This window comes from Peromyscus eremicus, chromosome 16_21, assembly GCF_949786415.1.
Source record: "Peromyscus eremicus chromosome 16_21, PerEre_H2_v1, whole genome shotgun sequence".
In the NCBI taxonomy this organism is placed as follows: Eukaryota; Metazoa; Chordata; class Mammalia; order Rodentia; family Cricetidae; genus Peromyscus; species Peromyscus eremicus.
In genome coordinates this window covers 24,208,178-24,236,145 of record NC_081432.1, presented here as the reverse complement: position 1 = coordinate 24,236,145, position 27,968 = coordinate 24,208,178, and the positions used below count along the sequence as shown (strand labels likewise).

The 27,968-nt window shown below is 47.7% G+C and overlaps 1 protein-coding gene across 1 annotated transcript in view; it reads left to right on the top strand.

Moving 5' to 3' along the window:
* Lrrc20 (leucine rich repeat containing 20) overlaps positions 1–27,968 on the top strand; it is a 101,622-nt gene that overhangs the window by 32,257 nt on the left and 41,397 nt on the right. Inside the window, exon 3 of the mRNA XM_059281747.1 lies at positions 24,196–24,345. Within this exon, the coding sequence (XP_059137730.1) occupies positions 24,196–24,345 (150 nt within the window). The remainder of the gene's footprint in view (positions 1–24,195; positions 24,346–27,968) is intronic.

Sequence of the window (27,968 nt, the reverse complement as noted above, 5' to 3'; positions counted from 1 at the left end):
GTTGACAACCGGGAATAACCAACACACACATATTATTTATGTGTTTTATGTAGATAGATGTTTTATCTACATGTACATCCACACATCAGAAGAGGGTATCCTGTCCCATGGGGCTACAGTTATAGATGGTTGTGAGCTGCCATGTGGATGCTGGGAGTTGAACTCAGGACCTCTGGAAAAACAGCTAGTGCTCTTAACTGCTGAGCCATCTCTCCAGCCCAATATCTAAAATTTATAAGCTAATATCACATATGAGAGAAAACGTGATATTTGTCTTTCTATGTATGCCTGAGTTATTTCAGGATGATTATTTTCAGCAAGGAATAAGGATTTTTTTTTTTATCCCAGGGCTGGGGAGATGGCTTGGTGGGTAAAGGGCCTGCTATGCAGGCATGAGGACCCAAGTTCAATGCCCAGGACTCTACTAAAATCCTGGGTGTGGTGGCAGTTGGCTTGTAATCCTAGTGTTAGGGAGGCAGAGACAGGCAGATGCCTGAGCACACTGGCCAGCCAGCCTAGCTGAATTAATGAGCACCAGGTTCAGGGAGAGACTCTGCTTCAAAATATAAGGTAGAGAAAATTGAGGAAGGCATACCCTCCCCACTTTAGCACCCAGGAAGTGGGGGCAGGAGGATGAATATGGAGGCCTGCCTGAGCTATCTCACAAGAGACCCTGTTTCAAAAACAAAAGGGGGCGGGAAGATGGCTCAGTGGATAAGGCTTGCTCAGATCCCCAGAACCCATTTAATGTTGAGCAGATGTGGCCACTTGTAATTCTAGCACTCAAGAGAAGGAGACTGTATGGGGGTGGGGTGGAGAGGGGGCGACGTGTTCTCTGGGGTAAACTAGCTATCTTAGACTAGCCAGAATTGGTGAGCTCCCAGGTCAGCTGGAGACCCTGCCTCAGGAGATGAAGTGGAGAACAACAGAGGAGGAAGACACATAATACCAACTTTGAACTTCCGCTTTTCCGCACACACACACACATACACCCATACATATATGAGCATGCACACACACATATATACCCATATACACATGAGCACACATGAGCACATGCATGCATACACTACACAGGCAAGAAAAAGAAATAAAAGGAAAGAAAAAAGAAACCAACAAACAAATGAAGACCACCACCAGTACACACATGTACACACACACACACACACACACACACATACACGTGTACATGCACACATGCACACACACCTGCATCTCTTCATTTCATAGCAGTGAATCCTGTTTATTGCATGCAGACTGCCTGGAAGGCACTGTGCCAAACACCTTCTGTCAAATACATTTCTTTCCATGCCCATAAATTGGTGGTTTTTAGTATAATTACAGGATTGTAAAGCCATTACCACTGTCTAATTCTAAAACATTTTCATTACCCTAAATATGAGCTTTTTACCCATTAGCTGCAGGCCCACATGTCTCTGCCCTATCTTCTGCTCACCACTAATCTGCTTTCTGTCTCCAGAGACTGGCCTTTTCTGGACATTTCATGTATATGGGACCATATATTGTTTATCCTTTTGTGCCTGGCTTCTTTCATCTCTTAAAATATTTTCAAGGTTCAGCCACGTTGTAGCCTGTGTTGGAATTCTGTCAGTTTTTATGGATGAATATTTTTCCATTGCATGGATATACCATAGTTCTTTTCTCTGTTCCTTTATGGCTGGGCACTTGGGTGCTTTCCACTTTCAGGCTGTTGTGAATGGTTCAGCTGTGGACATTCACAGACAGGTTTTTGTATGGCTCACGTCCTCACTGTATGGAAGAGGTATCTGAGATAGTTAAAACTCTGTCCCAGGTGCCACAGTCAGAAAGAGTTGGCCCTAGAAAAGCTTTGATTTGGACCTGAGGAGTTCTTCCTCCTTGGGCCTCTGTCTTTGCTGCTGTCTGCAGAGAGCATCCTGATGGGTAGGGTAGGAAGCCCTTTGTCTGGATCTACAGCCAAGCGTCAGCCTTTGAGGTAGACAACAGCAGTCACCTTGCTTCCTAGTGAGGAAGGAGCTTTGCATTGCTTGGTGCCTTAGTTAGGATTTCTATTGCTGTGAAGAGACACCATGACCATGGCAACTCTTATAAAAGAAAGTATTTAATTGGGGTGACTTACAGTTTCAGAAGTTTAGTCCATTATCATCATGGCGGGACATGGCAGTATTGCAGGCAGACATGGTGCTGGAGAAGGAACTGAGAGTTCTACATCTTGATCTGCAAGCAATAGGAAGTGAACTGTCGCACACTGAGCATAACTTTCAAAGGAGACCTCAAAGCCCACTCCCACAATAGCACACTTCCTCCTACAAGGCCACACCTACTCCAAAAAAGCCACACCTCTTAATGGTACCGCTCCCTTTGGGGGCCATTTTCTTTCAAACCACCACATTCTACTCCCTGGCTCCCAGAGGCTTGTATTCATATCATAATGCAAAAATGCATTCAGTCCAACTTTATAATCCCCATAGTCTATAACAGTCTCAAACTTATTTAAAAGTCTAAAGTTAAAGTCTCTCCTGAGATTCATGCAATTTTTAAACAGTAATCCCCTATAAAATCAAAATCAAAAAGCAGATCACATACTTCCAACATGTAATAGCACAGGATATACACTACCATTCCAAAACATAGAGAAAGGAACATAATGAGGAAAAATACTGGACCAAAGCAAGACCAAAAACCAGCTGGGCAAACTTCAAACTCTGCATCACTATGTCTGATGTCAAAACGCTCTTCAGATTTCCAAACTCCTTTCAGCTTTATTGATTGCAACACACTTCTTTCTCTTGGGCAGGTTCCACTTCCTGTTAGCAGCTCTCCTTGACAGGTATCCCACAGCTCTGGCATCTCCACATCTTGGGGTCTCCAAGGCAATCCAAGCTTCAACATCACAGTTTCATGCGATGGCCTCTCTAGGTTTCCATTAAGGGACACACTCCTGACACATGGCCTGGCCTCAGCAGCTTTCCTTAGTTGCAGAGGCAAATTCCGTAGCCCCTTTCTTCTATCTTTAAAGCCAGAACCACGTGGCTGAAGCTGCCAAGTTCTGATGCTTGCTGTGGCTGAAACATGGCTTCCTCATTCAATTAAATCTTCACCAGCTGTCTGTTTTCCATGGTTTCCTTTACTTCCTAAGCCTGGCTGTCCTGGAACTTGATCTGTAGACAAGCTGGCTTTGAATTTAGAGATCTGACTTCCTCTGCCTCTTAAGTGATGGGATTACGGGCATGCACCACCACACCCAGCTGTAAGCTGTTCTTTAATTCCTTTTCACAAGTTGGAATTTAGCTGAGTGGGGTCTTGCCCTGAGGTCACTACTCCCTTTAGTCCATTTCTTAATCTCCTTGAACACAGGACTTACCTCCACTCTACCTCCTGGTGCTCCTTTTCTCTGCAAATTATACATTTTGTATTTTTCCTTGCTCAGCTTGCTCCTTTTCATTATAAATCTTCATTAGAGTTAACACTAGTAACTACACAACAGAGTCTATACTAGGCTGTTTGAGATTTTCTTAGCCAATGCACTTAATCCAAAACTCTTTACATTAGCCTCAGGCAGACTTTTGGGACAAGGGCAAAAAGCAGCCACATTCTTCACCAAAATATCACAAGAACTATCTCTAGGTAATATAATAAAATTCTTCTCCTCTGAAACCTCTTGAGTCAGGCCCCCACAGTTCATCAAATCATACTCAGCACCACTGTTTTCCATACTCCTACTAGTATGGTCCATTAAACAGCACTTAAAGCGTCCAACTGCTTTTCTAATCCACAGCCCCAAGGTCCATATTCCTTCAAACAAAAGCATGGCTAGGCATATCATAGCAATACCCCAGTCTCTGGTCTCAACTTCTCTCTTAGTTAGGGTTTCTATTGCTGTGAAGCGACACCATGACCATGGCAACTCTCACAAAGGAAAATATTTTATTCGGGTGCTTTACAGTTTCAGAAGTTTAGTCCATTATTATCATGGTAGGACATAACAGCATGCAGGCAGACATGGTGCTGGAGAAGGAGTTGAGAGTTCCACATCTTGATCCACAGGCAACAGGAAGTGAACTGTCTACCACACAAGTGCACTGTCTTCTTGAGCAGAGGAGATCCCAAAGCCCACCCCCATGATGGCACACTTCCTCCTACAAGGCCACACCTACTCCAACAAAACCACACCTCCTAATACTGCCACTCCCTTTGGGGGCCATTTTCTTTCGAAGCCTCACAGTTGGTGAGAAAGCACTCCTGAGATTCAGGAAGCCTGTGCCTAGCGCTTGTCATGCAAAGGGCATCAGTACAATGCTGGGCTGATGACTATTCCACAGTGATGCTCTGAACTTTGCCCTGGAGATTCCAACCACACCTTCACTCTTTCACCTTTCACCTTCCCAGCCTTCTTGGCACTGGAGGAAAAACCTTCCCCAGGACGATGCTGTTAGTGTTACTTACTTTTTTTTTTTTTTTTTTTTTTTTCTCAAGACATAGTTTCTCTGTGTAACAGCTCAAGCTGGCCTCGAACTCGCAGAGATCTGCCTGCCTCTGCCTCCTGAGTGCTGGGATTAAAGGTATGTGAGACACTGCCCAGCTGCTGCTTTTCTACTTCTTTTTCTTCTTAATTAAAATTATATTCTGTAAATTTAGATTTATTTATTTGTTTTTGAGGCAGGGTCTCACTAGGTAACCCTGGCTGTCTTGGAACTCACTATGTAGACCAGGCTGGTCTTGAATTCACAGAGATCCACTTGCCTCTGCCTCTGAGTACTGGGATTAAAGGTATGTTCCACTACATTTAGGTTAGGTTTATTATTTTTATTTTATGTATGAGTGTCTTGCCTGCATGTATGTATGTGTACCATTTGCATGCCTAGTGCTCTTGGAGGTCAGAAGAGAGTTGGGTCCATTGGAACTGGAATTACAGATGGTTGTGAGGTGCCATGTGGATGCTGGGAACCAAATCTGGGTCCTCTGCAAGAACAATAGCTGAGCCATCTCCCCAGGGCCTGGAATATGTGTATCAACCAAGGATCAAGAGTATAAGCAATCTTGACTATATATGGAGTTTGAGGCCAGCCTGGGCTACATGTGACTCTAATTGAAAAAAAAAATCTTAGGCCATATGAGTCATTATTTTGTTACTTTTTTTTAACCCTTTCAAGACTATCTTCTGACCATGGCAGTACTGTATAGACTAATGGACTTTATGGAAAGACCCCAGGCTTGGGTTGGGCCACTCTGGCCTCAGGTCCCAGCTCTGTGCTCTCCAGCTGTGTGACACCGAGGCTGCTTGTCACATCTCCAGGAGCATGTGTGTTCTAGCATGACTAAGCATGGACAGGGCAGCCTTTGTGTAGTAGAATCACGGAGTTATACAATGGTTGGCCTGGGTGACACCCCCAGGTCACATAATCCAAACCCCATTTGGGGCTGGTGGCTCAGCCGCTAAAGGCCCTTGCTGCCAAGCCTGCCCATCCTGTCCTCTGGCCTCCATACATGCATGTGGTATGTTCTCTGGCCCATGTGCACACACATCCAGACCCCTTTTATAGATGAGATGCCAAGACTCAAGCTCCATGGCCGACAGTAGAGACACCAGCAGGAAAGCATAGGCCTCCTGAGTGCCAAGTTCAGGGCCGCCTTCATGCCAAGGGCCGTGCATGGCTCTTTGAGAGGTAGAAACAGAAACACGTTAGGAGAAAAGAACAAGGAGATGGTGTCTCTGTCTTGAAATGGTCTGGTGTAGAGGCTCACATGAGACCTGAAATTTCCATGACTAAAACCAAAGTCCGTCCACCAGCACGGAGGAGCCAACACTCTGATGTCTTTTCGGGGGGAGCGTGCAGGCCTAGCATGTACAAGGTCTTGAGTTTGATCCCCAACACTGCATAGAACGAGTATGGTGGTATACTTCTGAACCCTAGCACCAGAGGCAGGAAGGTCAGAAGTTCAAGATCAGCCTCAGCTAAACCCTGTCTCCCCACCCCACCCCCACCCCCCCCAAAACCCAAAAAGGTATCAGTCTAACCACACTCTTAACATCTGCCAGGGTAAAGTCACCACAGCTGGAAGGAGACCCGTTCTCTGTGATTCTCAAACTGGGCACCAGACCACCCCTGGAAGCACAGGTGCCTGGGCTACATCCCCTGTCGGCCTGGAGAGGGGCCTGGGAATTTCCCTGCTAACAAGTTCTGGGGTGACAGCGTGGGTCTGGGGACCCCACTTTGATACTTGGTTCTCGCCACAGTCCTGGGACCTGCTTAGTAGAAATACAGACTCCCAGGCCTCAACCACTGTCCTGCGGCTTCTATGTCTGTGCATGAGTGCAGTGCTGCGGCGACCCTGCCCTGCAGCGACCCTGCCTGCAGCGACCCTGCCCTGCAGCGACCCTGCCTGCAGCGACCCTGCTCCTCCAATTCAAGAGGCAATGGTGTCACTAAGTTCATACTGGCTGCATGGTTAAGTCATCCAGGAACTTTAATTCAATTAATTAATTAATTAATTAACTTTATTTATTTATTTATTTATTTTTTGAGACAGGGTCTCTCTGGCTATGCCTATCTTGCCTAGAACTCACTATGGAAACCATGTTGGTCTCGAACTCACAAAGAGCCACCTGCCTCTGCTTCTGAGTATTGGGATTAAAAGTGTTTACTACCACATCTGCCTGCCTCCCTCCCTCCCTCCCTCCCCTCCTTTAGTGTGTCTGTCTGTGTGTCTGTCTGTTGTGGTGTATCTGTGTATCTGTCTGTTGTGATATGTCTGTGTGTCTGTTGTGGTATGTCTGTGTGTTTGTTGTGGTATGTCTGTGTGTCTGTCTGTTGTAGTTTATGTGTCTGTCTGTTGTGGTGTGTCTGTGTGTCTGTGTTGTGGTATGTCTGTGTGTATGTCTTTTGTAGTATGTCTATGTGTCTGTCTGTTGTGGTGTGTCTGTGTGTCTGTTCGCCTGTTGTGGTGTGTCTGTGTCTGTTGGTTGTGATGTGTGTGTGTGTCTGTCTATGTCTGTTGTGGTGTGTGTGTGCATGTGCAGGTCAGAGGAAAAGCTTAGCATCACTCCCCAGGCACTGTCAACTTTTTGATTTTTTTGAGTCAGGGTCCTTTCATAGACCTGGACCTGGAACTTACTGAGTGGGCTGGCCAGGCCAGCCAGCAAACCTCAAGGATATGCCTTTCTCCACTTCCCCATTGCTGGGAGGACAGGCAGGGGCCACCATGATGCCTGGCTCTTTCTCCAAGGTGTTTTCTGGAGACTGAACTCAGGTCCTCGCAAGGAAAGCCTTTTACCCACTGAGCTCTCTCCGTGGACCTTATTTTACTTTTTAAATATTAGCGTGTATGTGTGCGTGCATGCGTGCGTGCATGTGTGCGTGCATGTGTAGGTCAGAGGACAAGTCAGTTCTTTCCTTCTGCCATATAAGTCTTGGGGATTGAACTCACATCATCGGGCTTGGCAGCAGGCCCCTTAACTTGATGAGCCATCTGGATGACCTGTGAATTTTGTTTGTTTGTTTAATAAGTCACGTGACTTGAACAAGCATTTCCTCTTCTGTTTGGGGATAAGTAAGCACACTGCTGTTCTGACAGAGAGCAGCTGGTGGTGACTGTGGTGATAACAGGCCCATAGCACAGCGTGGCGCTCAGCTTCAGTGATCCATGGCAGCAGTTAATGTTAGACAGAGCCCTGCAGGAGAGGAGCCAAAGTCAGGGCTGGGCGGCTTCTGCCTGGCTGAGAGGCGCCTCGGGAACCATGGCAATGCTTCTGCCTGGAGAAAAGTTTCTGATTCTCTCATTTTCCAGGGAGCCAGCAGCAGGTGGAAGGGGAGGGGGCAGGTGTCTAGTAAGTATGTAGCTTCAGTTTTGCAAGATACAAGCATTCTAGAGATTGTTTACCCAGCACATGCCCTTACTCAAGGCCACTGAACAGCAAGCTCGAACATGATTACATTGGTTTAAAACAAAAAGATTTTTTTTTTAAAGTGCAGTTTTAAGTTTGTAGCAAAATGGAGGAGGAATTGGAGTTTCCACAAACCCTTCTCCCCTCAGCCTCCTTCCTGATTCACATCACCAGCCAGCGTGGTCCATTGGTCGGTTACCTTTCTTATTGCTGTGCGAAATACCTACCAGGAATGCTCAAGAAGAGAGGCTGTCCTTAGTCACGTTGGAGGATACAGTCCATCACGGCAGCATGAGCTTGAGGCTGCTGATCACATTGTATCCACAGTCAAGAAGCAGAAAGAGAGGAACACTGGTCCAAAGCTTGCTTTTTGTCTCTTTATTCAGCCCAGGACCCCAGGCCTTGGTTAAGTGTGGGCCTTCCCACCTTACTTAACCTAGTCTACAGAAGCTCTCACAGACTCGCCCAGAGCTTTTTCTCCTAGGTGAGTGGAAATCCTGTCAAGCGGGTCGCCTTAACCATCACAGCTGTTATGCGGTTAACTGCTGACCCTGCATCCCACGGCATCTTTATGTCCCCCGTGGTTCACTCGAGAAACTGTGCATTCTCTAGGTTTGAGCAAATGTGTGACGGTGTGCATTCACCATGGCAATACCAGGCAGTGTGTTCCCTGCTCTAAACACCCTCTGTGCTCCCCACCCCCACCCCAGCCCCGAACTCTGAAACAGCTGCAACTCTGAAAATTGGTTTTTTTCATATTTATTTATTTATCTATCTATTATCAGCTTGATACAGTATAAATTCTTATCCTAATAGTGAAATGTTTCACTGAGGCTTGCCCAGTAATTGAGTAAAACCAAAACTATAAGCCACAGTCATCCTAGGGTCCCCCTGCTATATAGCCTCCCTGGTTCTGTGGGTTACAGTCTGATTGTTCTTTGCTTTATATCTAGTATCCACTTATGAGTGAGTACATACCATGTTTGTCCTTCTGGGTCTGGGTTACCTCACTCAGGATGATATTTTCTAGTTCCATCCATTTGCCTGCAAATTTCATGCTGTCATTGTTTTTCTCTGCTGAGTAGTACTCCATTGTGTACATGTACCACATTTTCTTAATCCATTCTTCAGTTGATGGGCATCTAGGTTGTTTCCAGGTTCTGGCTATTACAAATAATGCTGCTATGAACATAGCTGAGCATATATCTCTGTGGTATGATTGAGCATTCCTTGGGTATATGGCCAAGAGTGGTATGGCTGGGTCTTGAGGTAGATCGATTCCCAATTTTCTGAGAATCCGCCATACTGATTTCCACAGTAGTTGTACAAGTTTGCACTCCCACCAACAGTGGAGGAGTGTTCCCTTGGCTCCGCATCCTCTCCAACATAGACTGTCATTCTGTCAGGTGTAAGGTGGTATCTCAGAGTCGTTTTGATTTGAGAAAATTGGTTCTTTTTAAATTTTTTATTTTCTTTTTAGTTAAAAAAAATAGATGTATTGGTGTGGTGTGGAGGTCAGAGAGGACAACTTTCTGGAGTCAGGCCTCTCTTCTTGCCCCTTGTTGAGAAACACTGTCTTTTTTCCGGTTTTTTGAGACAGGGTCTCGTGTAGCCCAGGAGGGATTCATATTCACTGTGTTGCTGAAGATGACCTTGAACCTCTGCTTTTCCTGCCCCTGCCTACTGAGAACTGGAATTGTGCACCACTGCACCGAGTTTATGCATGCTGGGGATTGAACCCAGGGCTTCCTGCATCTTAGGCAAGCAGTCTACCAACTCAGCTATCTTTCCCAGTGCATGCTCTGCTCAGCACACGCGACTTCTTTTATTTTATGTGTGTCTGTGTTTTGCCATGGGTGTTGGGTCCCCTGGAACTGGAATTGCAGACAGTTGTGAGCTGCCATGTGGGTTCTGGGACTTGAACCAGGGTCCTCTGGAAGAGCAGTCAGTGCTCCTAACCACTGAGCCATCGTCTCTCCAGCCCCGCACGCCCGACTTGTAGCTGGCCACTCCGCCTGCTTCTTGGACTTTGTTTATTGGGACCTGTTTCTGCCCACCGTTATGTATCAGCAGGTGCTCACTGGAATGAATATGTTGGCTAGCCTTTCGTAAAGCACCGGGGCCTTTGGAATAGAAGGCTCCTTTATTAACACTAAGCACTGTTTTGATTAGAGGTTTGGGGTGTGCGTTTCAGCCTTCTAGCAGGACATGTAAGTACACGGATAATTATGCCTGATGTTCACCGGTACGGTCTTACAAGGACCTGCTTCTCTCTTGAAGCTCAGGTAGGTGCAGCTAGGAGTGCTGGGGGAAGAGCATTGAAGTCCAGATGTGCTCCAGTACTGATGGAGGGGCCCAGGGTTGACCCTGGTGGTTCATGACCTACCTGCCTCCCTGGCTCCTTGGTAGAGATCTGTGGATAAGCGCCACCAGGTAGCTCAGGATTTGAACAGGGCTCCTTCATCTCCGAGCATTTATGGGACAAGGTGAAGCCTGGGGAACCAGAGACGGCTGACCCGGAAGGTGGAGGTCTCTTGGAGAGTCCTCGGGGCCTTGGGTCATGCTGTTCTCCTGGGTTGCCATTCTCCTCTTCTCTCTGAACCAGTCTCCATCAATTAGCCTGAATTTAGGGTGACTCAGCATCCCAGTGTGAGAGGACTCACGACTCTCCATAGTAATATTGGGGAAGTCTTGAGGAAACAGCTTTGTTGGTTGTCCTGCTCAAATCTCTGGTCTGGAATCTCCATGCTGATTGATTAGCCCCTTTGTCTTACCGGAGTGATAGTGGATGATCTACCTGGCAACCCAGCCCTAATCTTCTTCCCATTGAGGGAAACTCACAGATGCTTATGGGAACTGAGCTCATACATCACAGCATAAGTGCTCAGTGCTATCAACAGCACGTGTCTCACTGGGTTGAACGGGACCTTTGAGCTCAGCCGCTCAGCCCCCATCTGCTAGAGGAACCCTCTCTGCTGACCTTGGCCTGGGCCTCATATTATGGGGTTTGTCCTTCCTCACTTCCTTTATGACCCGGTGAACTCTAAACCCATCCTGTCTCATTTGAGGCCCCCTGGAGCATGGGATTCTCTTCTTTTCTAAAAGCTTCAAATTACATTTTTATTTATTAATTTTGTGTTAGAGAGGGGTGCACATGCTACATTGTGATATGAAAGTCAGAGGACAACTCTCCCAGGAGTTGATTTTCCCTTTCCAACATGTGGGTCCTGGGGATTGAACTTGGGTCATCCACTCTGGTGGCTGGTGCCTTTACCGGGTGAGCCATCTCCTCAGCCAAAGGTATTACCAGAGCACTCTTAACTCAGTGTTTGCAGGATTTCTTCTTTCTTTCTGCTATTGGAAATTAAACTAGTACTTCGTGCATGCTGATCAAGTACTCTACCACTGAGCTGCATTCCCCAGGATTAGAACCCCCTCCTGAGGATGCCATTCTATCTGCAGCCTACATTGGCCCTTTCCTGGTTGAAGACCCTTTAACTTGTTCTTAATTGTGCCTGATGACCATCAACATCCTGGCCATATCTTCTGGAACCAGTGCGTTCCCATAACCAAAGACCCAACATTGAATTTGGCTTAGCTTATGGGGACCTTTAATTCCGCACAAAACCATGGTCAGCATAGAGTGTGCTCAGCCTCTAAATTAAGACTTCAGAAAAACTCCAGGAGAGCAGAAAGCCGGGGAAGCCTGCGGGCCTTTCCTCAGACGTGCTGAGCCTTGGGATCATATGCTTTGAACTGGAGAAGCCTCCAGGAGTTGGTAGCCACAGCTACAGTTTCCCAGTGGGAACTGGGAAATTAATTCCTTTCTGTCTGCCTGACCTCGAGGTGGGTGCCTGGCCATAGCCTTGACTGAAGCAGGTGGTATAGCAGAGCACTTGGAATGCAGACTGCCTGGGCCAGCAAGGTGGCTTAGCTGGTAAAGGCATTAAGCCTGATGGGCCTAAGTTTGGCCCCCAGAACCCCTATGGTGGAACAAAAGAACCAACTCCCACAAATTGTCCTTTGACCTCCACACAGGTACCCAACTCCCCTCAAATATAAATGTAATAAGCCAGGCATGGCATTTTTAATCCCAGCACTTGAGCAGAGTGTGGAGGCCCAGAGGCAGGTAGCTTTCTGTGAGTTTGAGGCCAGCCTGGTCAACATGGGGGGTTGCAGGCCAGCCAGAGCTACCTAGAGAGACCTTGCTAAAAAAAACAAAAAACAAACAAATAAACAAACAACCACACACACACACACACACACACACACACACACAAAATAAATGTACTAAAATATTTAAAAAAGAAAATAAATAGAGACTTTGTCTGCCTAACCTGAGTCCAGATCCCCTACCCCCAACTCCCAGCTCAGCACCTGTCCCCAAGCTAAGGAACAGGGGACAGTGAACGAGACACTCGTGTGTGTGTGTGTGTGTGTGTGTGTGTGTGTGTGTGTGTGTGTGTGTGTGCGTGGGTGGTCCTGGTGATTGAACCATGTAAGGCAAGCACTCTCCCACCAAGCTACTCCCTAGCCCTGGAGAAAGTCACTTAATTGTGGTTTCCTTGTGTGGAGGGGGTTGGCATATGTGAAGAAATAAAGTGATACTACTTACGGCCATACAGTCACCATCCCTAAAACCATAAACTCCCAGAATATTGCTTCTCGTGTACTGATGGGAAGATGACCGGACAAGGTAGAGATTTGTTCCAGGATGGCTGAGTCCCTGGATATTCACGTTCTTGTCCTGAGAACATGACTTCTTCCCTCAGCAGGGATGATGCTCTGTGCTGGTACTGGCTGGTCATACAGCTGGAATGAGGCGTGTTTGCCTCAGGTCCAGTGGACCTGTTGAAGGAATACTCGGCGACCTCTGCTGTCAGTGGCAGCCAGAGTGCCCTGACTAGGTACCCTACGCCTCTGGTAGGCAGTTTGGGGTTATAGGATGCATGGAACAGATGGAGTCCCTGGGAACAATGGTAACAAAATCACAGGGCGGGGACAAGATATGGTGCCACTAGATGAAGGCCTGGCGCTTAGGTGAGCCTCAGTGGCCAATGGAGGGTAAGATGAGAGAAGCAGGTGTTGGGGTGACATCCCTAGCCCTTGGCATCCTTGCAGGGTCAGGATGGGTGGCCCAGTGACTTCCATCAGTTGGCCACAGGAAGCTTCAGAGACTTTGTCTGTGGCTTAAAGAAGATTGGAAGAGTGGAGTGAGAGAAAATTTTCTTCCCTTCCTGTTGGTTAATTGTCTTGCCCCCGAGAATTAACGGACCCACAACAAAAGGAAACGAGGATTTGAGGATTTCGTCTGCGTAGGAGTGACAGCTAGAAGGTGAAGAGGAAGCTCTCCGGGGGCTGTGGGCTGCGGCAGCTGACAGGGAGCTGCTTTGCCAGTGAATAGTGACAACTTTGAGCTCCCCCAGACTGTGGGGTGCTGGCTGACTGAGAGGGAATAGAGTGAAAGAGACACATGCTCTCAGTGGCCTTGGGTTGCCAGCTAAGCGTGAGTCACCAGCCGGTTGCCATCAGGAAGCTGGAGAGCCGGTGTGAGCCTCCTGGCTGAGAGCCAGAATCGGCCAGTTGTTTGAAAACAGAAACAGGTCTCTCAAAAAGACTGCGCCCAAGGATTGATAGGTTCAGGTGGGCTGTGACTGGCTGGCCTTTTGCAAAGGATGTGAAAAAAATGAAAATCAAATCCTTTGATCAGTGGCCCAAACTGGAGTGAATTCTCATTTATGGTTGCTGCTTACCCCTTTTGATGTTGTAGAAGAAGTGGAGAAAATGAATTGAAGAAGGTGGGTAGACACCCCCATCTCTACCCCAGCACCCATGTGCATCCCCTACCTCTTTCCAAATCTGTGCCTGAATGCCAGCTCTGATTGTTGGAATTCCTGGCCACTCCCCCAGTACATGACCGCACATGCGCTGTCCAGTAGCCAAGCAAGAGGCTTTGTCATCCCAGGGCCTTATGTCCTACATAGTCCATGCTCTGCGTGATCACATAATTTGCGTGCAGTGTGACCACGTAATCTGTGCGCATGTGTGGCGTAGCTACGTAAGCCCATATGCGCGAGTGCAGGAGGAACCTATAAAAAAGCGGGTTCTGTCTATCCCTCCTCTCTCTCCTTGCACGATCTTCCATAGGCCTAAGCACATGCCCTTTGTTCCCTTCCCTTAATAAACTCTTACAGTGGGTTTCGTTGTGTCTCATGGCTTTTCTCGCACGGCGACAGCGCCGCTTAATAACTGACACTGATCACAACCGGGGCCCTCGTATCATTTTTAGTGAGAAAATACCTGACATAAATAAGTACATGGAGGATTGACTTATTTGGGTGATGGCTTCAGAGCATCCTGATGGGGGAGACATGGCAGAGCCGCTGATTCTGGGAACGGGGAGAGGGAGGACTGTGAGATGAGCTGGTAGCTTTTTCCTTTCCCTTTGATTCCGTCCACGCATCCAGCCCTGGGCTAGAGGTGCCCACATCCGAACATGTCTTCCCCTCATTGATCCTCTCTGGGATCTCCGCCAACACGTCAGATGTGATGCACTCAGGAGTGTTTACTAGTTCTAGGCACCTAGCAAGCCCATCAGGTGATGGTCAAGATCTACCGTAACAATGGTGGGATGTTGGGGGTCTACCTGGTGACTTTCTCTGGGGAGACATGCAAGAAGTGTCTGCTCACTCCAGAAAGGACATTGACTGGAGATCAAAGGAATGGTTTTTGCTCAAGGCCACCTTAGTGAAATCGTGAGTGTATCAGGATGGCTTGCAGGAGCGTGGATGACTCAAAGGCAGCTGTGTCTCCAGAATGCCCATCCCAGCTTGCAGGCATCTCCATTGAAGTCTTCTCTCCCTGCAGCTTTTACTGCTTATATAACCTTGGAGAGGACCTTTGTCAGTCAATCTTGTAACTTTTTGAGCTTCCTTTTAAAAAAATTACACTTTTTTTTATTACCTTTTTTATTTGTTTGTTTTCAAGACAGGGCTTCTCTGTAGAGTCCTGGCTGTCCTGGAACTCACTCTGTAGACCAGGCTGGCCTGGAACTCAGACATCTGCCTGCCTCTGCCTCCCAAGTGCTGGGATTAAAGGAGTGCGCCACCACCACCCAGTCCATTACATTCGTTCATTTGTGTGTGTCTGTGTAGGTGCATGTGCGTCACAGCATATGCATGGAGACCGGGACAACGTGCAGGGACCAATTCTCTCCTTCCACCAGGTCAAACTCAGGATCAAACTAGGTTGTCAGACATGTCAGCAAACGCCTTTACCTGCTGAGCCATCTCGACAAGCTTATTTATATGAGCATCTGAACCTCAGGTTTCCTGAGTTTGCTGAGTCTTACCAGCCTGCTCCCTTCCTCCAGGAGGAGGTATTTCAGTGTGGAGGGAATAGCTGCACAGTAGAATGTTCTGGGAATGTACAGGCATGAGGAACAGGATATGGGCTGGCCATTTCTGGGCTGATCTGCTCAGGGTGACAGGCAGCTTTGAAGAGCCTTGGAAATAACTTGAATGGCTTTGTGTCTCTTCTTTGATTGTGATCATTTCCCTCGCTTTGGGGATCAATGGCCCATTGTATGTTGCCCGCACTACCACCACCACCCGTTCACCATGTCTGAACGAGGGGCTGTGGATTAAAAAATAGAGACAAGAGACAGCGGGTCATTCGCCCCAGCAGAATGCCAAATGCCGTTTATTGAAAGAGGGAGGAAACCTTAAATACAGGCTTACAGCACAATGGGAGAACCCCAGAGGGCAGAAGTTTGCTACCAATATTCTACATTCTTGCATCTAAGCTGTTTACACCAAATGCAGGATACACAAAGAACCTCTGGTGAGCGTTCAGGAAGAAGGAAACCGGCAGGGAATCAGCGTAGGGAGGACATCTGGTCAAGGTCGGCAAGCAGGCAGCAGCTACCCAAATTGGGGGGCCAGGGCCCTACAATTGTACAGTCCTTCACCTGTGCCAGACATTGAAAACCCTGCCTGCCTCACAGCTTCCACCTGGACCCTGCTTTACTATTTCTGACTATCTGTTGTGGGTCTGCTTTCCCCTGTTCTTTTTATCCTTCTTACTTTACATTTCATGAAAAAGAGAAAGATTATGGGGTGGGGAGATGCCCAGCAGGTCCAAGTGTTTGCTGTGCAAGCCAAGGACCTGAGTTCGATTCCCAGCACTCACATAAAAGCCAGACATAGTTATGTGTCAGTGACCCTAATGTGGAGGGTAGAGATAGGCAGATTGCTGGGGCTCGCTGGCTAGCCATTCTGTCCAAAACAGTGACCACTGAGATTCACTGAGCGACCCTGTCTCAACAAATAAGGTGAAGAGGGATTGAGGAAGACACCCGGCATTGATCTCTGGCCTCTACACGTGCACACTCACCCACATGCACATATACATATACATATACATATACATATATATATATATATATATCACGTACACACACAATATTACAATATGCTACGTGTGGTGGTTTGAATAAAAATGGCTCCCATAGGCTCATGTATTTAAATGAGAGAGGCACTAATTGAAAGGATTAGAAGGATTAGGAGGTGTGGCCTTGTTGGAAGAAGTATGTCACTGGGGATGGGCTTTGAGGTTTCAAAACCCCAGGCCAGGCCCGGGTTCTCTCTCTGCCTGTAGATCAGGATGTAGTCTCCGTTACTACTCTGGTGCCTGCCTGCAAGCTGCCACGTTCCCTGCCATGATGATACTGGACTAAACCTCTGAAACTGTGCACAAGCCCCCAGTTAAATGCTTTCTTTTATTTATAAGAGTTGCCTTGGTCATGGTGTCTCTTCACAGCAACAGAACAGTGACTAAGACATTAACAAATTACCAAGTTACATTAAAACAAAACAAAAAAAATCTGGGCCGGGTGTTGGTGGCGCACGCCTTTAATCCCAGCACTCGGGAGGCAGAGCCAGGCGGATCTCTGTGAGTTCGAGGCCAGCCTGGGCTACAGAGTGAATTCCAGGAAAGGCGCAAAGCTACACAGAGAAACCTTGTCTTGAAAAACAAAAACAAAAAACAAACAAACAAACAAACAAAAAACCAAAAAAAAGAAAGAAAGAAAAAGAAAAAAAAAGTTGTTAAAAAAAAAAATCTGGGGGCTGGAGAGATGGCTCGGAGGTTAAGAGCACTGGCTGCTCTTCCAGAGGTCCAAAGTTGAATTCCCAGCAACCACATGGTGGCTCACAACCATCTGCAATGAGATCTGGTGCCCTCTTCTGGCCTGTAGGTAAACAAAATAAATAAATAAATCTGTCAAATGGTACAGAAGTGGAGTCCTCCTCTACACACTGGGCACTGTGTTATGTGCCTGTAATCTTTGCACTTGGGAGATAGAGGCAAGAGCTTAGGGAGTTCAAGGCCAACTTCAGTCACATAGCAAGTTCAAGGTCATCCTGGGATACATGAGACCCCGTTTCAAAAAATAATTTTGTAAAGTTTCGTGTTTATAGACATATTTATAAACACTTGCTTCAGATAGAAGACTGTTCCACAGAACCCAGGTGGAGATCTCAGGACAACTTGGCAAGAATCACTTCTTTCTTTCTACCCTTGCATAGGTTCCAGGCTCAAATTCAGGCCATCAGGCTTGTATCGCAATCTCCTTTACCCACTGGGCCATCTTGCTGGCCCTGGTGCCCTGTTTCTGAGGCCCAACAGCTCTGTTTGCCACCAGCACCCAGTGCCTAAGCCTGGGTTCCTCTCTATAGAATGGCATGTCAAAGTGAATCCCAGGGCCTAATTCCTGGACCTGCAAACAGATGGAGAATGCCAGTAATAATGGTGGCATCAGCAGATAGAAACCCACAAGCACATCACGGTTAGATTTAACCAAAGGTGTAAGAAGGCTGTTGTGTGACAAATGCCTTCCCCAGGGAGACACAACACATGTCTGCTCACCCCAGATAGGGAACTCATGACAGATCAAAGTACAGATACCCCCAGAGTCCAATTTTGTGAACCAATGAGTTTTCCTGGGGTGACTCACAGGAGTGTGGTTTGGAGGGTTACCTATAGGGAGCAGAAATGACTCAAAGACAGATGTATCACCAAGGCCCACCCTACCGTGAGTAACACACAACTCACAGAAGCTGGGAAACCTAGAGCACACTGCACAGCCTGCAAGCAGCTCAGCAGGTTGGAGGGTGTTCTTTCCAGGTGACTCTGGTCTACACCGCTTCCAGGCCACTCTGCTGGTTTCTGCTTCCTCCAGGGAGCTGGTTGGGTCTCAGTCTTCTTGCGGCTTTGCTTGTCTGAGAGTCTTCTTTGCAGCTGAGCAGAGCTTTTTCTGAGAAAGACTTTCATCTTTTATTGCTTACTCTGGTAGGGAGGGGCTTCGTGAATCTGGTTGGTTTCAGGGACTTCCTGAAGCTCTTTTGAGTTTTTTACCTTCCAGTTTAAGCGGCTTCTGGGAAGGGTGGAATGTTTCAATCTCGGAGGAAACTGTTACACAGTTACACAAGCAAAGACAGATCCAAAGTCGATCAAGGCTGCCTGGTGGCCCATGCCTTTAATCCCAGCACGCCTTTAATCCCAGCACTCGGGAGGCAGAGCCAGGTGGATCTCTGTGAGTTTGAGGCCAGCCTGGGCTACCAAGTGAGTTCCAGGAAAGGCTCAAAGCTACACAGAGAAACCCTGTCTCGAAAAATCAAAAAAAAAAAAAACAAAAAAAACACAAAAAAACCCCAAAGTCGATCAATTCCATTCCTGGTTTCCACAATCAACAAATTTCCCTGAGAGTGCCATTTTTGTAATCCTATCCAATGGCTCTGTTCTTTCTGGTGGCATATACCAGTGTATGTTTTTGTATGATATGGTAATAGGCACTTCCCATAACTCCACGGTGGCACTGTATAAAAGTGGCTCATTATAAGTCATTCTGTCTGCCTTAGCATTAATGCCATCTTCCTGGATGCTCTTATTCAAGTCATTCAAGTCTTCCTGAATAGGATTTCAAGTCTGCGCCAATTGAGAATGCCACCTAGATGGCAGGATGGAGGCTAAACACCACCAGTTTCAGACACTGCGGAGGAGTGATTACCCAGACTGCCCCAGGATGATTCAGGCAGGCCTTGTTTTTTTTTCTGCCTATCGTCTCTGTGGGTTTCATCCTCTGCCTTGTTTAGTCTTACTGATGAGAAAGTGACTGCCTAGTGTATTTTCAAATTTGCCAGGTTTTTTTTCCCAATGAAAGTTCATTTTGTGATCATGTATTTTTCTGTCCTCAAAGTATCACTGTATATACCTGCATTTGACAAATTGTTTTGTATAAATACAATAGTAATATTTTACTTATGTAAAACAAGCACTGTGATTGTTTATGGTAACAAACAACCAAATACTCTGAAATAATTGCTGTTAGCACTCTGGTTATTTTTCTTCAGATTGTCTTTCCCAAGCCTGTATACTTTTTATCTGATTGAAACTATTGTGTACATAGAATTTTTTTTTTTGAGACACCACCTTGCTGTGTTATCCTGATGGCTAGGCTCAAATGGTCTCCCAAGTAGTTGAGATTATAGGCACACACCTTCACATTCAGCTTAATGTTAATATCTTGTTTAAAAAAAAAATTGCCGATCTTGGGGCTCGAGATGTAGGTAGAGTCCTGCCTAGCACATATGAAACCCTGGGTTCCATCCCTGGCATAGCATAAAACCAGGTATGGTGGCACCCATCTGCAGAGGCAGGAGGATCAGAAATACAAGATCATGCTCAGCTATACAGTGAGGTAGAGGTCAGCCCTGTACTAAAAAAGAGACAGCAAATATCTAACCTCTATAATGTGAACTATAAAATTTGGAAAGCGTGGTGTGAACTATGACGTTGGGAAAGTGTAAACTATTAAATGCAAAAGTTACCAACAGGCGTGGGTTGACAGTTCCCGATGAAGGAGCTTTACCAGGCTTTCAGTGAACGCCCTCCAGCACACGCCGAACACAGTAACAAAAGATGTGAGCAGGGTGCTCCACGGGGGAGATGAAGATGGTTAATAGACTATGAAACGTAATTAGTCTCATTACCCAAAGCATTGCAGATTAGACCCAGGAAGACCGTTTCCCTCGATCATAATAGCAAGGTATGTTTTTAAAGCATGCTGCTGCTGTTCAGTAGATTTATAAAGCAACAATGTTCCGGAGAGCAGCTTGCCATCCATGTGAGGGCATGTGTATTTGTTTATGACTCATATTTTCCCTTTGTAACTGTCTTATGTTCTATTTATTGATTAGTCTTAATTTCTCTTTATACTATTGTCTTAAGCATTTTCATTTTCTATTTTTTTTTTCCTTTGAGACAGGGTTTCTCTATGTAGTTTTGGTGCCTGTCCTGGATCTCGCTCTGTAGACCAGGCTGGCCTCGAACTCACAGGGATCCGCCTGCCTCTGCCTCCCGAGTGCTGGGATTAAAGGCATGCGCCACCATTGCCTGGCTCATTTTCTTTATCTTATTTATAGACTCTTGCATAATCCATTGTTTGCCTTATTTTCTTCAAAAGATTTATTTTTCTTGTTTGCCTTTGTTTTTCTGAGACAAGAGGTTTTTTGTGTAACCCTGGCTGGCCTTGAACTCGCTCTGTAGACCAGGCTGGCCTCAAACTCACAAAGATCCACCTGCTTCTGCCCCCTGAGTGCTGGGATTTAAAGCTGTGCACCACCACTGCCTGACTTTTTTTTTTTTAATAATCAGTGGTCTATCTTTCATGCAGTTTCTGCCTCGCCCCTTGTCCCTGTCCCTGTCTTAATATGCTCCCTAGGTTTCAAAAGATACCTTCATCTAAGAGGTTACATAGATATTATCTCTGATTAGTTCTGATTTTTCTGGTGAAGATAATCTTAGGTGAGTCTTTTTTTGTTTTCCCCAAGCTATTAAGTGAGGGAGCTGATGAGCTCTTCCCTTCCCTGGTTTATTTGTGAGGTTTCCATTAGCGTTACTCAATTATGACGGGTTTTCTTCCATGCGAAACCTTCTGGGCTCAACATTTTCTTTTCATGGCGTTTGTCCTTTGGCCTCTCTTAATCAGTGTGACTTCTGAAGTGAATGTTACCCTGCATTATTTTTCAGGTCATTCTGTTTACTCAGTGAGAGATGGGATTTGGGTAGAAAACAAAGCAGACATTCTATTGAAATTTTTCTCTAAAAAAGGCATCATGGAGCTGGGTAGTGGAGGCTCAGACCTTTAATCCCAGCACTTGGGAGGCAGAGGTAGGTGGATATCTTTTGAGGTCAGCCTAGTCTACATAATGAGTTCCAGGACAGCCAGGGCTACGTAGAGAAACCTAACAAACAAAAGACAACACAGACTGGAAAAATGGCCCAGTGAATGGTTAAGAGCCCTTGCTGCTCGTTCAGAGGACCAGAGTTCAATTATCAACACACAGGTGGGATGGATCACAACCGTCTGTAACTCCAGCTTCAGTGGATCCAACCCCCACTACTGCTCTCCTTGGGCACCTGCACATCCATGCATGTACATACACAAAGACACACACATATGTATGTATACCTTAGAAGTCAAATAAAATCTCTTTTTAAAAAGCAACATCATTTAATATTTTTTTCTTGTTATCAACGAACATCCTGTCTGTCTTCACATATAAACCTAAAAATATCTGAAAACAGACACATAAAGGTGTTAATAAAACCTAGGATTAAGCGGTTTCAGTGGCGTTGCATGAGACTCTGGCTGGAGGAACAGCTGCTTAGGGCAGCAAGTGGCTTCGTGGAGCAGGTGACATCTGACTAGGACTTGGAGCAAAAGTAGAGATTCCGTGGGACGGTGGCTTGAGAAGGGCTTCAGTTATTATGTGAGGAGTAATCATGATTATTATATGGTCATTTCCACGTGCCTTGTGTTATGTTTGCTATTAGGAATAGGACCTCTAAAAGCCACATCCTTCCACTGGGAATACGGCACAGTGGTAGAGCACCTGCCTAGCCAGCCCAAGGCCCCAGGTTCAACTCCCAGTGCCGCATAAAAGACAAATAACAAGGGATGAAAATCCATATATTTTATTGCTGGCACATGGGATTATTATTGCACTTGCGTATTTATTCTGGAACCGTCTGCAAATGCGTGGCCACCTAAGAGAGCCAGGCTTCTGTGGAGAAGAGATGGGATAGTGCTGCCACAGTCAGTGAAAGCCCCAAGGGCTCAGAAAGCAATGATCAGCAACAAGGAAGCTCTGGAATGATTCCCAGAAGAGATCTGGAGGGAGCCAGCCTTGAAGTATAGTGAGGGTTTGAACAGTGAGGAGGGAGGGTAGAGGTGTGTGTGTGGGTATGGGGTGGGTAGCACTGTAACACAATAGCCATGTATCTGCTGGGCCCTTTGTGAGGTGAGATTTTTATCACAGCTCCTCTTCCTGGCAGCTGCCAGTCCAATACCACTGTTGTTGTTTTCTATAATAGATGGAAAACATCTAAAACTGAGGCTCAGGGATCTTAAGTAACCAGGGAGAGCTGGATGGCCTAATAGCATAGCCTCTGCCCTTCGTGTATCTCTCTGTGTGCATGCATGCAGTTTTATGGAGACGTAGTTCATCCATGTGAAGTGACCCACCCGAGGCTGGGCATGTGGCTAAGTAGGCCGAGTGCTTGCCCGGCATATGCAAAGCACTGGGTTCGATCCCCAACACCTTGTAAAACTGGATGTGGTAAGGCACACACCTGTATCCCCAGCCCTTAGGAGGTGGAGGCAGGAGGATCAGAGTCATCCTTGGCCACATGGTGACTCTGAGGCTGGCCTGCTCTGCGACATGAGACACTGAAGACGAAGGAAAGGAGGAGAGAGGAAATCCTTTCAGTGGTTTTCATCGTATCCAAGGAGCTGTAAAATCGCTGCCACGATCCAATTTTAGCACATTTCGCAGAAAGAGAACACAAACCCGCCCCTTCCTCACACCACTCCCCGCTCCTCTCCCCTGCAGCCCTGCGCACTCGGCAGCTGTTGCTTTCTGTCTGAGTGGATTTGCCTCTTCCGCGTGTACGTGGGGGCAGGCTGATGGGTGGCGCTGATGACCACCTTCTTGGGCTCAGCACCGTGGTTGTTTTTTCTTTTTTTCTTTTTTTTCTTTCCCCAAGACAGGGTTTCTCTGTGTAGTTTTGGTGCCTGTCCTGGATCTCGCTCTGTAGCCCAGGCTGGCCTCAAACTCACAGAGATCCTCCTGGCTCTGCCTCCCGAGTGCTGGGATCAAAGGCATGCGCCACCACCGCCCAGCCAGCACTGTGTTGTTTTTTTTTTCATGATTCTTCCATATTATGGTATTTCTCTGTGGGCAGCAGAGCATGTTCTTACGTACACATGTATGTCTGTGCATGTATGTTGTTTCTTGGTTACCATCCATTCCCCCCCCACCCCCCGTTTTTGAGATGGGGTCATTCCCTGGCCTTTAACTCAGGAGTAGGTTAGGTTGGTTGGCTGGTGAGTACCAGGCTAAGCCTGTCTCTACCTCCCCAGAACCGGGATCATACACGCACACCACCGTCACCAGAACTTCCTTTTTTTTTTCCCCCTCCCTTGTGGGTTCTGGGGATCACATGCAGGCCCTTGTACCTGCAAGGTAAGCACTTTACCAACCACGCCACCTCCCAGCCTCTATAGCATTTTTTTGGGCAATATAGCATTATTGCTGGGCAGTACTGCTTTTTACGGGCAGGTCACCCATTTCTCAGTCAGTGGCCAGCCCAACCGTGTCATTCTGTTTTCAGGCCTTACGAGCAAAGCTGCCAAAGACACCTGCCTGTCCTGTGTTTTCTGCCTGGAAACGCTGGCCTTCGTGTCTCCTGGGTGTCTATGTGGGCAGGGTGGCAGCCCTCAATCCTGTAATGACTTTGCGGTTAGCCCCCGGGGAAGTGCGAGCCTGTGGCTTCTCTGCTTCTATGATATAGACCCGGGAAAGATGGGCAAACCACGGAGTCTGAGCATTGTGTGTGTCCAAAGCAAGTGATTGTGAAGTGCTCTCCGAGAGGCTGCCTCATTGTCAGATCTTTGATTCCGAAGGAATTGGTTCTGTAAGGGAAGGGCCCGAACCCTGCTGCCCGGAATGACATTATTATTGTGACTTCAAGGTCTTGTCTCTTGGATTCCAGCTGTGGTAATAGAGATGGAGACAAAACCCAAGGTTCTGAGTGTGAAGGAAGTGTCCTTCAAGTGAAGCGTAATGGGACAGGCCAGAGGGCACAGACGCTGGAGGGGGAGGTGGGTTTGGTCTGTGTGGGTCTGGGGCTGGCTCCTGGGAAGCTGTGACTCATGGCTCTGATCTGTCCTTGTCTTTTTGCTGCAGACTTGGCCGATTGCAAGCTTGTTTCTTTCCCCATCTGCATCTACAAGGTCCTGAGGAACGTCTCCGACCAGATCCACCTCATCACACTGGCTAACAATGAACTCAAGTCCCTCACCAGCAAGTTCATGACCACCTTCAGTCAGCTTCGAGGTAGGCCAGGAGTTAGCTCAGACAAGGAGTGTGTGACCAGCCCCAGACCTTGAGTGTCTCACCCCCTCTGGAGAATGTCCCCAGAGCTAGTCCTGGACCAACCAGACTCATAAAATCATTCCCAAGGGTAGGCTTTGAAGACCTGGAAGTCTCTGGGTCAAATTCTGTTTCCAGCTGACTGAAAATAAGGTTGACAGAGCCAGGTGTGGTGGCACATGCCTTTAATCCCAGGAGGTAGAGAGGCAGGCGGACCTTTGTGAGTTTGAGACCAGCCTGGTCTACAGAGTGAGTTTCTGGACAGCCAGGGCTGTTACACAGGGGAACTGTGTCTCAAAAAAAGATTGACTGAAGACAAGTCCTGGCTTGACTCTTCCATTCTGAGCAGACCAGCGAGCCGAGGAGACGTGAATGACTGATTCCCTTCTCATCCCCAGCGTTATTCTTTCCTTCTTTCATGTTGCTTTCTCAGGGCAGCCGTGACAGGTGCCAGCAATGCTGGCTTATCTCTGGCATACACCAAGTGAGTGGATATGGTCCTTGGAGGGTGCTAGGCAGGAGGCCAGCGGGTGGGCATTTTGGATCTTTTGAAGCGATGTTTCTGGGTAGCTTAGCAGGATGTGCGGTGGTGCTTACTCCCTCCATCTTTCTGCCTCGTGGAGCAGGACTGGATGGAAGGCGGGAGAGCAGCAAAAGGCGCAGGATGCCTGAATAAGGTGGATCCTGCTTCCTAGGGCTCTCTGTCTGCCAGGGATATGGAAAGGGTCTGTGATTCTGTTTAGAGAAACAGACACAAAAATACTGGTCCTGTCTGAAGAACAAGCAAGTGTATCTCAGATCCCTAATTTCGGCTAGTCAGATGTACTGATTGGTTTTGTATGTCAACTTGACACAAGCTAGAGTCATCAGAGAGGAAGGAGCCTCAGTTGAGGAAATGCCTCCTTGAGATGCAGCTGTAAGGCATTTTCTCAATTAGTTATCAATGGGGGAGGGCCCAGCCCGTGGTGGATGGTGCCATCCCCGGGCTGCTGGTCCTGGGTTCTATAAGAAGGTGATCTGAGCAAGCCGTGGGGAGCTAGCCAGTAAGCAGGACCCCTCCATGGCCTCTGCATCAGCTCCTGCCTCCAGGATCCTGCCCTGTTTGAGTTCCTGTCCTGACTTCCTTCAGTGATGAACAGCAATGCTGAAGTGTAAGCCAAATACTCCGCTCCTCACCAAGTTACCTTTTGGTCATGGTGTTTCGTTGCAGCAGTAGAAACCCCAAGACAGCAGGCTTCCTCAGGAGGTGTGGAGACCAGAAGGCAGAGACAGGTGTGAATGGGCAAAGGTTGGCCCAGCAAATAGGAAGAACTGTGTGGTGGCTCAGGGGGCAGCAGACGAGAACCTGGCGAGGCCAGCCTCACTGTGCACACAGATGAGCGCCGAGACAGGGTTAGTCTAGGTGGCTCCTTCTCAGAAGTCACAGAGCTCAAACAGCTGTATTTGAAAAGTTCCAGTGGCCTGTGCCAGGGGAGTGGGAGGGGCCTGGGCAGGGCTCAGTTCCCCAGAGGCACCCGTGTGTACTTTTTAACCTGGCTGGTTTCTCTCTTCAGTCCTTTTCTGGCATCTGCCTCTGCGTAGGTGAGGTGGGTCCTCGTAGCCAGCAGGCTCCTCAGACTGTTAGTTCATGTCCCCTGATGTAATCAGAACCGTCCTAGGAACGTCTCTGTACTCACTGTCATCCCAAGACCAGATGAATTGGGCCCCCTGAGTGTGAGCCTAGGCCTTGGCATTAATATGTACTCAGGCCATTCTGAAGTGCTGACAGCCAAAGGCGAGATCCACAGTTCCCGGCTCATCAGCACAAGGGCCTAAGAGACTAGCAAATGAGTAAGGAGTGACTTGCATTGAGCATGTGGCAGTAAGGAGCAATGGGGACTTACCCACCTACCACTGGTGTGTCCCTCAGCTTGTGTGCCATCGGAGAAGATGGACTGGTGATGTCCATTCTTCTGATCATTTATTTGATATGCATTGGTGTTTTTTGCCTTCATGTATGTCTGTGTGAGGGTGCTGAATCCCTGGACCTGGAGTCACAGACAGTTGAAAGATACCATGTGGGTGCTAGGAATCGAACCTGGGTCCCCCGGAAGAGCAGTCAGTCCTCTGAACCACTGAGCCATCCCTCCAGTGCCCAGTTTGGTTCTCTTGAGATAGGGTCTCAAGGCCGACCTCAAGCTCACTATGGAACCTTGAACTTGTGATGCTCCTGCGTCCGCCTCCCAAGCACTAGGACTGTAGTCATGTACTACCATGGCTGGCTCTGGATGATCATTTAACAGAAGCTGGAAGTTAGCAGCGTGTGAGGATTTCTCCAGGATTTATGTAACATGAAAGCCAGTCTGATGCATTTGCAATGTAGACTTAGTTTGTAAAATGTTGGCATGGCCTCTAGTCTCCTACTTCATGGAAGGAGATGGAGGATCAAGGAGGAAGGACTTGGTTAAGTAAGACCCAGAGCAGAACCTCCAGGGCTTGCCCCAAGTGGGCTACCTCACAGGGTACCTGTGTTAGCTCAAAGGTCTTGTAGTGTTTTGACAAGGTCTCATGTAGCCCAGGCTGACCCAACTCTATTTAGTTGGAGGTGACCTTTAACCTTGTGATCCTTCTGCCTCCATCTTCTAAGTGTTGGGATTATATGTCCATCTTCTGTGGTGTTGGGGGTTAAACCCAGGGCTTCCTCATGCTGGGTAAGCACTCTACCAGGGAGCCACATCCTCAGGCCTGCGTGTTTGCTTTCTAGAGAGATAGGTGGTGGGGCTGTCAGGGTCCCAGGAAGAGCAGCTGGGTTAAGGTTTCCTTGGGCAGAGGAGAGATCCTGTGTGTGTACTTTCTTATGCTCAGTCCTCTCTTAAGCACGTGCCGTCTTCCAGACCTGAGTCTTGAGGTGGGGAAACCATAGTGGCCAGTCAACCAGGTGCCTCCTTGAAGGAGCCCGGAGTTGCAGGGTGCTCCTTCTTACCCTGCACCCCGAGGGCTGGGGCACCAGCAAGGAACAATGCAGGAGGGTAGACTGCTGGACAGAAGAACCGATACTTCTCTAGAGCAGTATGGGCGCTGAGGGCTGGAGCTTCCAGAGGTCCCTCACCAGCGGCTTGGGGGACATGCTGCTCAGGGCTCCGCCAACACCTGCGCACTCACTCACTCCAGTACCATTGGCTCAGAACCTATTGAAGGATGCTGTTTGAACTCTTTTTCTCTGCCCCCACCAGCTCCTGACTCCTCTATCTATCCTGCAGCTTGGGCTTTCAAAGAGAAGGGCAGATCAGCTAATTGGATTTCACACAGTGGATTGTAGGCTGTGGTTGCCAGGAGCCGAAGGTGAGGGGGTTGAGTGGGAGAGTGCTGGAGCCAAGGCCCATTCAGCTCTTAGGAAGTTCTGAGCCCAAGTCTTTGCTGTGATTTCAACAGAAGATAGACACACATATGCACACGCTCACCTCGAGCTTTATGAGTGTGGAGGAGGAGGAAGTGTCAGCATTTAAAAGACCATTTTGTGTCTTCTTCTGGGCTCTTGACGGAGCAACTGCTGGGCCACGTGTCCCCTGCCTGCCTCACAGGCTCTCAAGGCTGAGAACTCTCTGCAT